General features: G+C 32.3%; 3 protein-coding genes across 5 annotated transcripts; all 3 read left to right on the plus strand.

The window, feature by feature from the left end:
* The first annotated feature begins 232 nt into the window (after positions 1 to 232).
* On the plus strand, positions 233 to 5,311 carry LOC114181394 (cyclin-dependent kinase-activating kinase assembly factor-related / CDK-activating kinase assembly factor-like protein). Its single transcript, XM_028067838.2, has 6 exons — positions 233 to 405; positions 2,542 to 2,649; positions 3,373 to 3,446; positions 3,535 to 3,638; positions 3,823 to 3,888; positions 4,884 to 5,311. The coding sequence occupies exons 2-6, from the start codon at positions 2,585 to 2,587 to the stop codon at positions 5,148 to 5,150; spliced, it is 576 nt and encodes a 191-aa protein (XP_027923639.1). The 5' UTR covers positions 233 to 405; positions 2,542 to 2,584; the 3' UTR covers positions 5,151 to 5,311.
* A 958-nt stretch (positions 5,312 to 6,269) lies between these two features.
* On the plus strand, positions 6,270 to 8,041 carry BLOS2 (biogenesis of lysosome organelles complex 1 subunit-like protein). Of its 3 annotated transcripts, XM_028067463.2 has the most exons (4): positions 6,270 to 6,401; positions 7,246 to 7,428; positions 7,581 to 7,819; positions 7,915 to 8,041. In XM_028067463.2, the coding sequence occupies exons 2-4, from the start codon at positions 7,318 to 7,320 to the stop codon at positions 7,916 to 7,918; spliced, it is 354 nt and encodes a 117-aa protein (XP_027923264.1). In that variant the 5' UTR covers positions 6,270 to 6,401; positions 7,246 to 7,317; the 3' UTR covers positions 7,919 to 8,041. The 3 variants fall into 3 exon arrangements, with proteins under 3 accessions (XP_027923264.1, XP_027923262.1, XP_027923263.1); XM_028067461.2 differs by having other exon boundaries at positions 7,581 to 7,939; XM_028067462.2 differs by having other exon boundaries at positions 6,283 to 6,401; positions 6,514 to 7,428; positions 7,581 to 7,939.
* Positions 8,042 to 8,185: 144 nt separating this feature from the next.
* Positions 8,186 to 12,864, plus strand: LOC114181765 (receptor-like protein EIX2). The gene is made up of 2 exons (XM_028068310.2): positions 8,186 to 12,315; positions 12,495 to 12,864. The coding sequence occupies exons 1-2, from the start codon at positions 9,346 to 9,348 to the stop codon at positions 12,507 to 12,509; spliced, it is 2,985 nt and encodes a 994-aa protein (XP_027924111.1). The 5' UTR covers positions 8,186 to 9,345; the 3' UTR covers positions 12,510 to 12,864.
* The last annotated feature ends 1,965 nt before the right edge of the window (positions 12,865 to 14,829 follow it).

Below are 14,829 nucleotides of genomic sequence, written 5' to 3' on the forward strand. Positions count from 1 at the left end.
ATAAATACACATTATAGAATAATAATAATAATAAAAATGTTTTAAATTCTGAAGAACATTATATGAAAAAAATATTAATTTACAAACTGTAATGTTAATTAAATTAAATAACTTTTTTTTTTTCATTTTAGACGCAATGATGAATTTTAGAAATCAATAAATTTATTCAAAGTTAATTTAGTTTAAAATCTAGCTGGAAAAAAGAAAAATTGAATTGGGTAAATCTGGGTCTGGGAAAACTTTTTGAAGAAAAGGTTTATCTGGAAGACAAATTTCGAGGGTTTAATGTGGTAGATGGCAAAGTGTTGATTTCGTAATATCTACTCATCTCTTCTCCCTCCGTCGCTCTCTCCCTCTGCCGCCCTCCCTCCGCCGCGCGGCGCCGCGTGGAGTCCTCTTCTCTAGGTTTGTTTCCTTCTATGTTCGTTTCTGTAATTCCCCTATAAACATGGATAATACACTGAAATGATTGACAGTAGCAGTATATGGCTTTCTGGTGTTAGCATGGTGATGTTCTTACATTCTAGAATTTGTATGCCAAATTTCTTCTTTTACTTCATTGTTTTCTGCTTTGTGTTGTTGTACACTTTAACATATGTGCGTGGGGGTGGGGGAATGGATCCCTTCATGCTCACATTGATTGAGTAGTTTTTTCTTCTCTGTTTGTGCCAATGTATTGATTTTTTTTGCGGGTGAGGGCAAAAAACTCAAGGCTGGATAAGATGCTGGCGGATATTTTGTACTGTGTGTGCAGATGCATTCTTTCGAGGAAAAAACAAATCCAAGATAAATCAGGAAGGGTTAGGACATGAATTTGTTATTGCATTGTTTAATTTTATAAACGCATGCGTGTGGTGGCAGTGGACCAGTGGAACTTGTTGGACTATGACAAATTTCTGGAAGGAGAGGCATGGGTGGGATAACTGCGAATAAACCTCCTGTAAACGCCCATGGGGCATAAGAATCCATGAAATGCGGTGGGGTACTTGGGGTGAGGTCAGGTGGTGAATGCTGAGATCTTTTCAGGGTGAGGGACACTTTAACATATGTGGCCTAGGTAGGCAACTTCTGAAACTCCAAAGATACAATAATTAGATAATAAAACTAAGCCAAAATGTGTTAAATGTTCAGGGAGATAAGAACTGCAATAGGAATATTATCTAAGAAAGCAAGGGCAAATTGTTGGTTGAAATTAATGAACCAAGTCATTCGTTATTGATTAGAAGGTGGATAGAAAATTAGTAAACCCAAAAGATACGGATTAGAAGTTCATCCACATTGGGAATAGGGAATTGGGAATTTATCCTTGACTGTAACAACATTTAAGGCCCTATAGTTAACACAAAATTGCCATGATCTATCTTTCTTCTTAACAAGGAGAATAGGAGAGGAGGAGTAGGGGTTGTGGGTAGGAATTGTGATTCCTTCTTGTAACATTTTGTGGATGGTAGTGGTAATGGCCTCTTTATGGGACTGGATAGCAATAGGGTTTGAATATCATGGGAGGGGCGTAGTAGGTGTGATAGGGTTTGTTTTATTTGTTTTCGCATATGGTCCAGTGTTTCACTTTCACTTGTCATTACTGCCGTCTATTTTGTATTGCTAATCTTTTTGTTATCATATTTTCTTTAGAATGTATGCTTCCCATTTCACTATTTGTTTCTATGGTGGGAATTATGAATATGAATTCCCTTTTGTCAACTCAAATGGGAATGTGTACGAATAAAATAATAATAAAAAATCTAAGGTAGAAAACTCTCTCAATGTGCGTAAGGAAAATCCTCTATGCATGAACTAGTGTATTTACCTGAATGCATCAATAGAATTAGCTGAATGTGATTTCTTCTAACTCCTCAGAACTCAGACATTTTGGTAAGTCCTATGCATTAACAGGTGTATTTAATTGTGTTGTGGTTGCTGCATTAGTTATGGAAGAATCTCCAAGATTTAGCACTCACAGATCACAGTAATAGATTCAATTCAAAAGCTAATTGATCTTGTTCTGGATGTGTCGGTAATTTTTATTCATTAACCTCATAGTACACATTCAAAAAAACAAATAAGTCTCTCTGAATTATTTGGTTGAAACTTTAACAATTTGCAGTCAGATGACTGCTGAAACATAAGACTTCATTCACTAGCATATGGAAGTGTGAATTCTAATATTAAGTGAGATTTTTCAATTTGAGTTGTTTTTTGAAACTGTCTTTTTGATGCGTACAGTTTCAAATTTTGCACTAACCTTTTGCACCCTGTCCATTTTCAAAGCTCATTTCCTCTATAAAGACATTGAGGAAATGTCAATCAATTTTTTGAGTTGTTTTTTGAAACTAGCTTTTTTATGAGTACGATTTCAAATTTTGCACTAATTGTCAATGTATTGTGCTCTCCTTTTCTGTTAATTAGTTGAGGCCTTTGGTAACTATATTTTTATATCTTGATTATTTTCATTTCATTTTAATAATCACTAAATTTCATTGTTTCATAGACAGAAAAAAGTATTTCTATTTACTAGCAAATTTTCTATTGTTTAAAATTCAGGTGAGAAATATAAAGTTGGCAACAAGAAGTTCACAGTAACGGTATGGTGGTCTCCAGTACAAATCCCCACAGCAAGGAGATAGCCATCAGAAGGAGGATTTCTAGCATGTAATTTTTTTTAATCTTTTACTGCATTGTAGTGAATGTATCTTTGCTTGTTTCGTATATCTGACATGCGGAATAATAATGAGTGAATGTGAAGTGTCTTTCTGGTTTTCATCTTGTAGTATGAAAATAATACTAATACATTTAATTTAAACTAAAATAATCCTGCAGAATTCAGGATAAATTGTGCCTTTTTTATGAAAAAAATATTGAAGCTGCAGTAGTTGGAGAAGTTAATATAGGGTACATAACTATAATGTCATCTTTAGTGGGTAGTATTGCATTAGTTCATATAGGGTACATTACTATGCTGCACTACTTCCTACCTTTTTCACATCAAATAATTCCAATTAAATTTTTCAATTCAAATAGAAAAAAGCTATACAAATTTACAGAATATATTTACTCATTGCTGAAGGATCCAATTGAGCAAGGCATTGGACCATATGCTTAGTTACTATTTGTGGCTGGGAAAAGAAGAGCTGGGATATTGGCACGAAATATAGAGTTTTTTGGTTTCTTTCAAGAGCCATGCCTTCTAATTTAATGTCTTATATTCTAGAGCCTTATTGAATACATATACTAAATTACACATGTTTTGTAGAATAGAAATAAGTATCATGATCATGGCACTATATTCAGCATTTTAATTCTTAACGTGTTTGGCCATTTTAATTCAAATTCAGCCAATTATCTAATTTTGCTAACTAAACTCTAAATTTATAGATTTAATAAACGTGAAGACGATTTCCCATCTTTGAGGGAATATAATGATTACTTGGAGGAAGTAGAGGACATGAGTAAGCTTCTATTGTCATGTTAACAGCTGTTTCACTTGATAAATTTTGCTTTCTTTTCATGATTTACCCACTTTTTCCCCCATTGCAGCATTTAACTTGATTGAAGGAATAGATGTTTCAGCCATTGAAGAAAAAATTGCTAAATACCAGGAAGAAAATGCAGAACAAATAATGATTAATCGAGCTAGGAAGGTACATCTGAGAATAGACTTTTCATTTATTGTCTCTTTCATACATGCCCTTTATACATCTGAGTATTATGTAGAATCACGAGTCTTTTTCTTAATCACAAGAAGAGTGCAACTTAAGTGTGTTATGCAAGTACAAGTTTCCTCTCATTTTTTAATCTGTTTTTATGCTGATATTAATTAATCAGGCTGAAGAGTTGGCTGCAGCTCTGGCAGCAAGTAAGGGACAGCCTGCAGTAACTGATAACGATGCGGTGAGCTTTGGACTTATATAAATTGATTACTATTACTTTCTGGCACAGTATTCAAACTTTATTTGGCTTAGACCGTTATGTGACTTTGGGCTTTAGTTTTATCATGTTATATATATATATATATATATATATATATATATATATATATATATATATATTACTTGCTCAATTTGATTATTAATACAACTACTTCTTATGTTTCATTTGTGAAAATTGTTGATTGTTTTTCCTTAAGTCAGCATTTGATGTCTTTTTGATCCAAATTTGACAGGGAAAAAGTATGAATCCTTGAAATCCCAAATAAAGTAATAAATCGCAATCAGATTCTTTCAAAAAGAGAAGCATATGGTTGTAAAGTTAATAACAAAATCAGCCAAACTTTTCACTGCATAACAAGCTCTGGGGCATAAATGGGCCAATAGTTACGTAACAAACTCTTGGACATAATGGTTGATGGGTTGCTTGTGTCTATATTTATGAAGCAATTGTGAAAATGTGGATTCATAGTAGAAGCAAGTGTGTATAACATAACATACATGATAACTGTGGTTTTCTGGCAGTTGTTTGTGATACCCTCTAGTGGTGAGATTTTTAATTTGAAACTTTTATAATAACCCGTATGATTAAAGTTTTGATCGCCTTAGCCTTCAATACCAATAAAACTTTGCTTGAAGGCTTTTTCTTTCTTATTTTGGTTGGGATTAACCATGTTTGAATTAGCCAATACCATTTGCACGTTAAATTGTTTTCTCTGTTTTGTTCAAATATCTAGTTTGTGCTACAAAGTCATGGAGCACATTTTCCAAATGTAATATAAATATAGGAAAGATTCTGAGAGTGTTTGTGTTGTAGTTACATTGAAGAAGGTAAACCTAATCTAGCACTACTCTTGCCTTAACTCTTTTGCATTGAAAAGTGGAGAATGTCCTTTCAACTGGATTTACGGTTTTAAGAAGACGTCTAACTTTCTATTATTCTCTATACTCTTGATGCAGGCCACAAACCAAAATTCTCAAACAGGATTTGGTGGTATTGCTCAGGGACAGTATGCACCTACATTTGCAGGAGGACAGCCAAGACCCACAGGCATGGCTCCACAACCTTTACCACTTGGAGGAGGTGACATGCTGGGCCTTGGAGGTGATGATGAGGAAACAAAGAAGCTACGAGATGAGAGAGGAGCAAGGGCTGGAGGATGGACTGTGGAAATAAGTCGGAAACGGGCATATGAAGAAGCCCTTGGAAGCCTCTGGGTTTGTTGAGACTACAGTAATAATAACGATTAATAATAATATTCATATAAGGTAGGACATGCCTATTAGTGTTCATGTTAATTCCAGTGTCATTGAAGTTATTTTTTTGCATGGATATTTGATGTATATGGTGTAGAATGTAAGATTTATTGCATTTTTGTTTCGTCTAACTATAGTGAATTATGTTTAAAGAGACCTTGGCTATGATGGGAAAAACGAGCTGCAAAGCTTGCAAAGCGTGTTGAAAACTTAAAAGGTTGAAGTTAGCTTAATAAATTTAATTTAATTTTTTCAACTCAGTCTCCGGATTAACTTTCTCGGTTAACGAGATGATGTGACAAGTAAATGATATAATTATTATTTTGTTATGTCTTATTCACTTATTGTTACATATTATTTTATAATTTATAATTTATAATTTATAATTTATAATTTATAATTTATAATTTATAATTTATAATTTATATTTTATGATTATTTATATTTTTTATTTATTTAATTTTATAATTTAAATGAATTTATAAATAATTTTCTTTAAATAGATTAAAATTTTAATGAAGATTACGTTATCATAGTTTTTTTTAATCTGAAAACAAGGTAATAGTGTAAAATAACAGTTATATCACGTAATTAACATAAATATGTAATAACATGGATTTAATGGAAAAATTTTAAAATTTTGAGAACTTAATTATTCATGAAAATAAAATTTATGAAGGACCTAATTAAAAAAAAAAAACAAATTTATCATTCACAAGCGAAATTGAATTTTGTAGAATAACTTACAATGGTTAAATGTTTACTTTTTATACAGCTGACTTCTTATTGTATAGAGTATATTATAGTTTCATAATTTTTTTAAAGATAGATTATTTCAGTAAATAAAAATATGAAATAGAATATTTAGAAAACGTCCAAATATGAATGAAATAGTTTTTCTTTAAAAAGATAATTAATGAATCCTTTCTGATTTCTCATCTGTAATTTAAAAATAATGAGATTCATGAGGATGAGAAATCGATTTTTCACCTTCAATCTATAGGTTATATTCAGTAAATAAAAATATTGTTTTTTAAAAAGAATAGTCCATTAAATCATCGCTAAAAATCCCACGTGTTAAACCGATAAGTAGAATTTTAGACTGAAAAAGAAAACAACAAGTAGACAAAAAACAACAAAGGAGAAAATAGCTAACTCATTGGACAAAACCTACAAACATCATAAGTCTTCTTCCAGTTACACTGCGTTCATCCCATTTTTGTGAGTTCCTCTTCCCTGCATTTCATAGCATAATCAATTTTCGTTTCTTTTCTGAGACTGATTGAAATGATTTCTGCTCTATGCTCATTCGTTTCTGATATCATCGTTTCAGGGAATGAATTTCCCTTAGTTTGATTAATGGGGTTGGAAGTGAAGCCTTTATGGCTCACTGATTCGATTCCAAAGATCTGTTTTTGAAACAATTTCGATCGAATCCCTTCCTCTTCTCTCCATGCATCCCTCACTCCCGCTCCGCCGTGACAGGCCTGCGGCTGATCGCCCCGTCGCGGCCATGGCCAATTCCCCCGTCTCAGATTTGGGTTTTTATTGGTTTTCAAATTTGAGTTCCGCTTCCTCAGTTTTTTATCCTCGTTGTACTCATTACAATTTTTTATTATGTATATTTAATGTGAATCTATGCTAAAGTATTATCACAGTTCCAAGGAGTAAAGTTCACAAGTTCCATAAATATCTAATATTGGTATTGGTTGGTTGTTGCAAGGCTACATATAATATATGCTGTTGTTTTCAATCCTTTGGTCCGGTTTTATTGTTGATGGAACCAGGCTATATATAATCTTTTTAGCTATACTTGATTTGCTTCCGTTGCATCTTATTTATCACTGAACTAAAGGATTTCATCAACAGAGAAATTATTTCTGGTGTTGTCTTTCTAAATGGTCCTAAATTTAAGTTGAAAAAATGAGGGGGAACCGGATAATTTTTGGAGGCAGAATGGGGATCTGTGGTGCAATATGGAAACTCTTCATCCAATTTATGAGAAGACCGTTAGTGTTTGATTTCTGAGCTTGCAATTACATTGGTTGTTTTCAAATTACTGCAGTTTGGACCTGAAAACTAGCTTTTGGTTTGATTGTCACCTTGTCAATTGGTGAAATATATATGCTCTCCAACTATGGATAACACGAAGAAAGATGAACCTCAAGATGAGAAGCAAGATGAACTTGCTGAATCGCTGGATGATCTATTCTGTAGCATTTCCACCATGATCAAATCCGAGCTTCAGGTGAAACTCCAAATTCTTTCTTCCTTCCCTCTGACATCCTATTTTTATATGTTCAATGAACACTTGGTGAATGGAAATGTAGCATTGTTTGAAAAGTTGATTGTGATTTTTATTTACTTGTTTTGTTATAATGTGATGAGATTTTGTGTTAGGGGACAAATAATCACCTAGAGCTGTTGGAGAAGATGAATGTAAGAGTGGCAGAAGAGTACAAAGGGTTTGGTGACTTGGCTTCAGGGTTGAGGGTTTTTGTGGAGCAGTTGAAATGCAAGAGTGGTAGCTTCAATGAATATGTTGAGCAGATTGATAACATTGAGAAGCAGGTGACTGAGTTTGAAGCTGTGGTATCTATGCTTGATAAGTATGTTGCTTTGTTGGAATCAAGAGTGCAGTATGTGTACCTTCCCAAAATCCATCTTCCTAATCAACAATAGTGTAAAACTTTTACTTCTCATTATTAACATTTACATTATTTCCTTGTCTCAGGTGAATGAATTGCTAGATTTACATATGTTCTACTTTGTCACAACAAAAAGTTTTGAAAGGCCTACAATGGTTTATGTATTCAATAATCTTTGCTTTCTTAAACTCATTCAAGATCCAAGCACTAGCATCTAACAGAGTGTATAATTAAATTCTTCAAGAAAATCATGTTTAAATATCAATTTTACTTTTCATATGTAAATCACCTGACCAAAATTGTACCATGGTTAATCAAACCATGATTTTCATCTTTTTTCTTCCTCCACTAGTGATCATCCTTGCAAAAACAGTCAAACACTTAGATGATGAATAAAGTAACATATGTACATTTGAAGAAAAAAAAGAAAGAAATTCATATCACATTAATAAATCTCTTACATTATAGTGAACACACCAATATTTGTAAACTTTTGATTCAAAACTTTGTTGTGAACTTTTGTAATGTAAGATTGATCCCATTTTGAACCTTTGTTTTTGTTTTTTTTTTAAAGCTACTAAAATTTATAATGAAAATATAGCTCAAGATAAATTCAAAATGGGGAGACAATTTTTTACAATATATATATAATATAAAAGAAAAACATCAAAAGAAGTCTTAGGCAAGGGCCCTAGGCTTGACTTTCAGAATAATGATGCCAATAACTTTTTAATTGTAGTCAATATCATTAGAAAGAATGTTGACTGATTTTTTTTTTTTTTATCTCACATTGATCATATATAATCAAATTATAATGTTACAAAAGTGAATCCAATCGATACCCTACAAGTTGGTTGGTGTAATTAAATTAGATTAAAGTTTACTTTCTAAGATAATAGTGAACTCTATATGCTGATTTACTAGTAAATTTTTATGAATTTATGATTGAGGAAAACATTAATAATACATAACAACAAAAATTATGGTGAGTAACGCCAAATTTATGAACTTGGAGCAAATACTGCACATTATTGCAGATTTTCATAACTACCCCATCTTCCTGTTATTTGTACCAAGCCTAGCATAAGCAGAAGTAACAAGGAATTGCCTCAAAGCACTTTATCCGTTTTTTCAAAAGGAAAAAGAATAATACACACTTTTGTAGTGGAGGCCATAATCACATGTTTTACAGAATATTGCACTAAGTCTTGCCCCTCAGCCCAAGTTTAGACGACTATACTAATTAATAAGACTTGGAAAATACCATTTTTGTTAGAAGAATGGGGAGAATTTACATGAGGGACGATATTCATTGGTTTAAAATGAAAAATCCACAATACAACTAAAAGCCAAAAGTGTGATGTAAATGAAAATTTTTCATGGACTTGATGTTAGCTCCTTCTAATTGCTTTCTATAAATGCCTCGCCCTTGTTAGTTTTCACTTCATATCTCCATCTTACATTCTTCACATCTGATATCCCAAAACATTTTCACAAAAAATAAAGAGCTCATCACCATGCTTAGTAACAGAATCTCTCACTTTTGTGTGGCTACCATTTTATGCATCCTTTTATGTCATGGAAGTTCGCATGCAGAGATGTGTGTGAAGACAGAAAAGCAAGCTCTTCTCAAGTTAAAGGAAGGTTTTGTTCATGGAATGAAGCTTCTATCTTCCTGGAACGGTGATGATTGTTGCAGATGGAAAGGAGTCTCATGCAATAATTTAACAGGCCATGTAACCTCACTTGATCTTAGACTTTCAAATTTTACAATAGTTGAAGATTTAAACTATCTTGTAGACGCAATGCCAATGATGGAGTTTTTCCGTGGCCCTACAGAATTGGGAGGTAATATAGATTCTTCAATATGTGAGCTGCAACATCTCACTTTCTTAGATCTCAGTCATAATTACTTACAGGGGGAAATCCCAACATGCATTGGTTTACTTGGTCAACTGACACAGTTAAAACTTGCATGGAATGGTTTTAATTCTGTTCCTTGTACTCTGTCAAATCTTTCGAATTTGCAATATCTTGATCTTGGGAAAAATGATTTTGTTGTAAGTGACCTTGACTGGCTTTCTCACTTGTCTTCTTTGACATACCTCGATCTTTCAAAAAACAATCTTGGTGCAGTTATTGATTGGCCATCATCAATAAGTAAAATCCCTTTTCTGTCTGAACTCTATTTAAATGATTGCAGACTCACTCAAGTCAATCCTAAATCAATCTCACATCTCAATTCTTCCACTTTCCTCCAAATTCTCGGTCTATCAGGAAATAATTTTGGCTCTTCAATTATGTCATGGGTGGTGAATGTTAGCAAAGTCCTCACAGTTCTTGATCTCTCACATAATGAACTTGATAATGGCATCATAAAGTCCTTTAACACTTTGTGTCATCTTAAGAAGTTGTACCTTGGGTTCAATAAATTGTCTGATCAACTCAGTGGTTACTTACCAGAATTTTGTTCTGCAAAGGATTTAGAGGTGTTGAATCTCGACCACAACCCCTTTAGTAATGGGTCACTTCCTGATTTTTCATTGTGTTTGTCCTTGGAAAGACTATCACTTCAAAACACTAGTATTGTTGGGCCATTATCATTTGGCCACTTGCCTCATCTTAAAGCTTTGGATCTTAGTTTAAACGGTTTGAATGGATCATTGCCTGTATTCGAGGACACTAAATTTGCCTACTTGGTTTTTTTGGATCTTTCACACAACAAATTGAGTGGGACACTTCCATATACTATTGGACAACTTTCTAATCTCTGGTTTTTATCCATTTCCTCAAATGAGTTGAAAGGGAACATTAGTGAAAAACATATATTAAACCTATCTGGATTGAAGATATTTGATGTAAGTAAAAATTCTCTTTCATTTAACTTGGATTCAGATTGGGTTCCACCTTTCCAGTTAGTGGCATTATATGCATCATCATGCAATTTGGGGCCTCAATTTCCAATGTGGCTTAAACAACAAAGGAAACTTCAGGTGTTGCAAATCTCTAATACGTACATTATGGATTCATTTCCTGAATGGTTTGGGGACATATCATCAAGTTTGTTATACATAAATGTTTCCCATAATAATCTTCGTGGAATATTACCAAAATCATTATCAGGTATTAAAACAGGACTTATAAGTACATGGGATTTTAGTTTCAACCATCTATCTGGTCCATTGCCTTCTTTTCCTCTAAAAGTATATGAACTCTTTCTCTCAAATAATATGTTCACAGGGTTTGTATCTTCCTTCTGTGAAACATCCTCAATGTCTGTGACTTATCTTGACTTGTCTAGTAATGCACTCACAGGCCTCCTTCCAAATTGTTGGCAGAATTTTCCAAGTTTGGAAGTTCTGAATTTGGCAAATAACAGTTTATCAGGGAGAGTGTCAGAGTCATTTGGCAATTTACAAAATATTTTATCGATGCATCTAAATAATAATAACTTCTCTGGTGAGGTTCCATCTCTGACTCTTTGCAAAAGAAGTTTAAGATTCATTGATTTTGGAGATAATAATCTTGAAGGAACATTAGAATGGTTAGACTTTGATCATTTGATTGTATTGCGTCTACGAGGTAATAGGATCCGAGGAAGCATACCTACCAGTCTATGTAATATGTTATCTCTTAAAGTATTGGATCTCTCATCAAACAACATTACAGGGGAAATACCACAATGCATTGGTCACATAAGTGCGATGTCAGATACAGAAATTCAACGAGACACCATTTTCTACGGAACATCTGCACCTTTAATATTCCATGATAGTGGAATTGGTTTTTTCTTTGATAGAATATCATTGACATGGAAAGGAAGAAACTATGAAATGGGAAGAGCTCTTGGATATATAAAATCTATTGATATTTCTAATAACAACTTAACTGGAGAGATACCGGAAAGTATAACATCACTAGTAGCTTTAGCCACCTTAAATCTTTCAAGAAATAATCTTATAGGACTAATTCCCGACAACATTGGTCGTTTGAAGAGCTTAGAATCAATTGACTTGTCAAGAAACCATTTTCATGGTAGAATTCCAATAAGCTTTTCAAATTTGAATTTTGTGGGTTATATGAACTTGTCTTTCAACAACTTCTCAGGAATGATTCCGCTAGGCACCCAACTACAAAGCTTTGATGTATCTTGTTATGTTGGAAACATTGGGCTTTGTGGCTTACCACTCAAAAACCGATGCCCAGATGTGATTCCACCAAGAGGAAACCAATGCCAAGATGTGATTCCACCTAGAGGAAGAATAATTCACAAAAATGAAGATAAATTCTTAAGTTTTGAGTTTTATCTAAGCATGGGGTTGGGATTTGGTGTTGGATTTTGGGGTGTTTGTGGAACTTTAATAGTAAAATCTTCATGGAGACGTGCTTATTTTCACTTGTTCATCAACGTGATCGATTGGATGTATGTGAGAATTGTTGTCTTTACGGCCAGAATGAAAAGAAGATTCCAAATTCAAGACCCGAAGGTAATGTTTTCGGTATCTCTTATTATGTTATAGTACCATACTTTTTATTAATTTCTTATTGTCCACAGTTCAAAAATTTCTTGAAAAGCTTAAAATCTACTCGTAAACTTGTTCACTGCGAGTGATGCTGGTTTAGAATTTGAAATGATGACACTCAATTTGTTTTTTATTTTTGATAGGAAAACTTATGGTGAGAGTGATCTGATGCAATCTTTTGAATAATTTGAAGAAGGACATCAAATTCCATTTCGAGCTATAATAAGTTAATTTTTAGTAGTAGCACTTCGTTTTATTGTTTGTCCTGTTTTGTTTTTGTTATTATTTATGTGGTTAAAACATTTTTAAAGTAGTATGTTTTGTTATTTGATGTTAAAGAGAAAAGAAATATGGGTTATTTCAGTACTGAATTCTTAATAATATAGCTTGTATGGAAAATATGACCTACTGAATGAAATATTGATGGAGCAGCACAAGGCATGTAATGTAGCAGAGGGGAAGTGTGGACAGTAAAGTGGGGAGAATGTGCCTTTTATTGTAAGTACAAAGTGGAGGGAGAAGGCTTTTTTAAAATAATATGTACCGAATTTGATTAGTCTTTATAACCACTATATACAATATTCAACTATATATATTTCTCGTAGAAGATACTTATAATCATGCAAATCTCATACACTACTAAAGTAAAAAATTAACCAAATTGATTTATTTAAATTATTCAAAATGTAAGTCTAGTTTGTTTCTTATTGGAGGTTTATATTTTTAGCTATGACTTATACGAAGCCCTTAGGCTGTTTGACTATTTAAAGATTTATATATTTCGTATGAATCCTGTTATAGAGGTCTTAATTTTCTCTACAAGAGACAAAGAAGATCATTGGCCAATAAAAGAACTGTGTAAAATAAGCAATGATCTATACAAACAAACGGAAATGATATTCTAACAAAGGTTTTCCTAACAAAGTTGACAAAGTCTACGTGTGTCAGACATATGAAAAATGTGTTTTTAATTTTTGAATAAAGAGAGCAGAGAGGTTTTATGTAATTTTACCCCTTTTTTTAAAGAATGGTGGTTTCATTATCCATTTTTCTTTCGTTTCTTCGCTTCACTTGTCTCATCCATTCTTGTTCTTCATTCCACAATTATGTACATGTCTTCTTCTTCACTCCACAACTCTCTTGCATTCTTCTTGTTCATTTTGTCAGGCAAAAGTATGAACTATTTCTTCCGCATGGTCCTTCGTACCAACTAGGGTTTATTCCATCGTGCCTTCATTCGTGGGTATCATTATCTGTTCCACAACATCACATCCGTTCCATATGTTAGAAATATTTTAATATAATTTAAAAAATAAATAATGAAAATAAAAAAATTTACTGTTACTCATGTATTTATAAACCTTTAAATTATGGATTAATGTTTTTTATCGATTCTTATTACTATTTACTTCTTTGTCTCAATTTTCTACCTATAAATACCACCTAGGTACATGGAGAAAGACACAACAACAAAGACAACAAATATTAGAGTTTTTTCTAAAATGTTCTTCTTTTCTTCTCTATATTATCTTTAAGGCAGTGGTGCTCATAAGGTTTGGAGATCCTTCGCTGCACTCGATCGATCTGACGGGTTGTTGTATCTTGGGAGAGAAACGCATATGATAAGAAACACATATGATTGTGTATTGATATATTTGTTTAGCTTTGTGTTTTCTCTCTAAGGATAACGCTATGCGTGCCTCAACCCCGGATATTTCTACTCCTCTCCTTTTATCTTTTATTTATTATTATTATTATAATTGTTGATCTCTCATTAATATTCATTGTTTTATATATTGTCTAAGTATTATTATTGATCTAATAATTATTATTATATCATTTTATATTTTTATTATTATTAATATTATTTGAGTAATCATTTTCTAACATTCTTAGAGAGAAAAGTATTATCTTGTTATTTCTATTTTTGATTACTCATCTGTATTCATTTCTAAAATTAAAAATAATATAGAGCTAAAGACTAAAAACACATTTTGTGAACAATGTGTTTCTTATGGTTATAATTAAATCAGTTTCAACTAAGCCTAAAAATTGATGTGTATAATTATTTCTATTTCTATTGGTAACAATAAATGAAATTATGGATAAATAAATTTCATGCTCATTGAATAATTTTTTGTGATGTTTATAATTAATATTTTTTTGTTATATTAATTTATGCTTTAATATTGTCTATTCTTACCATTGATAAAATTGTTTTATATCATGTATATATTTTAAGTGTTTTGTATGAAAATAATTATAAAATAATTTGTCTTACTAAAACTACTATTGTGTTATGGAAAACGCTTGAACTAAACTTTCCATTTGCAAAGGAAAAAAAATTAGCTTGATATTTATATGAGAAAAAAAATTACTAATAAATTATCAGATTTGTGAATAAAAAAGGAGTTTTTCATGTTTCTGAATTTAGAAACCTCCTTGCTGCTCAACAAGGTTATGAAGTGGTTCCTAAGT

This window comes from Vigna unguiculata, chromosome 4 (assembly GCF_037176805.1).
Source record: "Vigna unguiculata cultivar grain cowpea cultivar isolate G323 ecotype 2 chromosome 4, ASM3717680v1, whole genome shotgun sequence".
NCBI classification, from domain to species: Eukaryota; Viridiplantae; Streptophyta; class Magnoliopsida; order Fabales; family Fabaceae; genus Vigna; species Vigna unguiculata.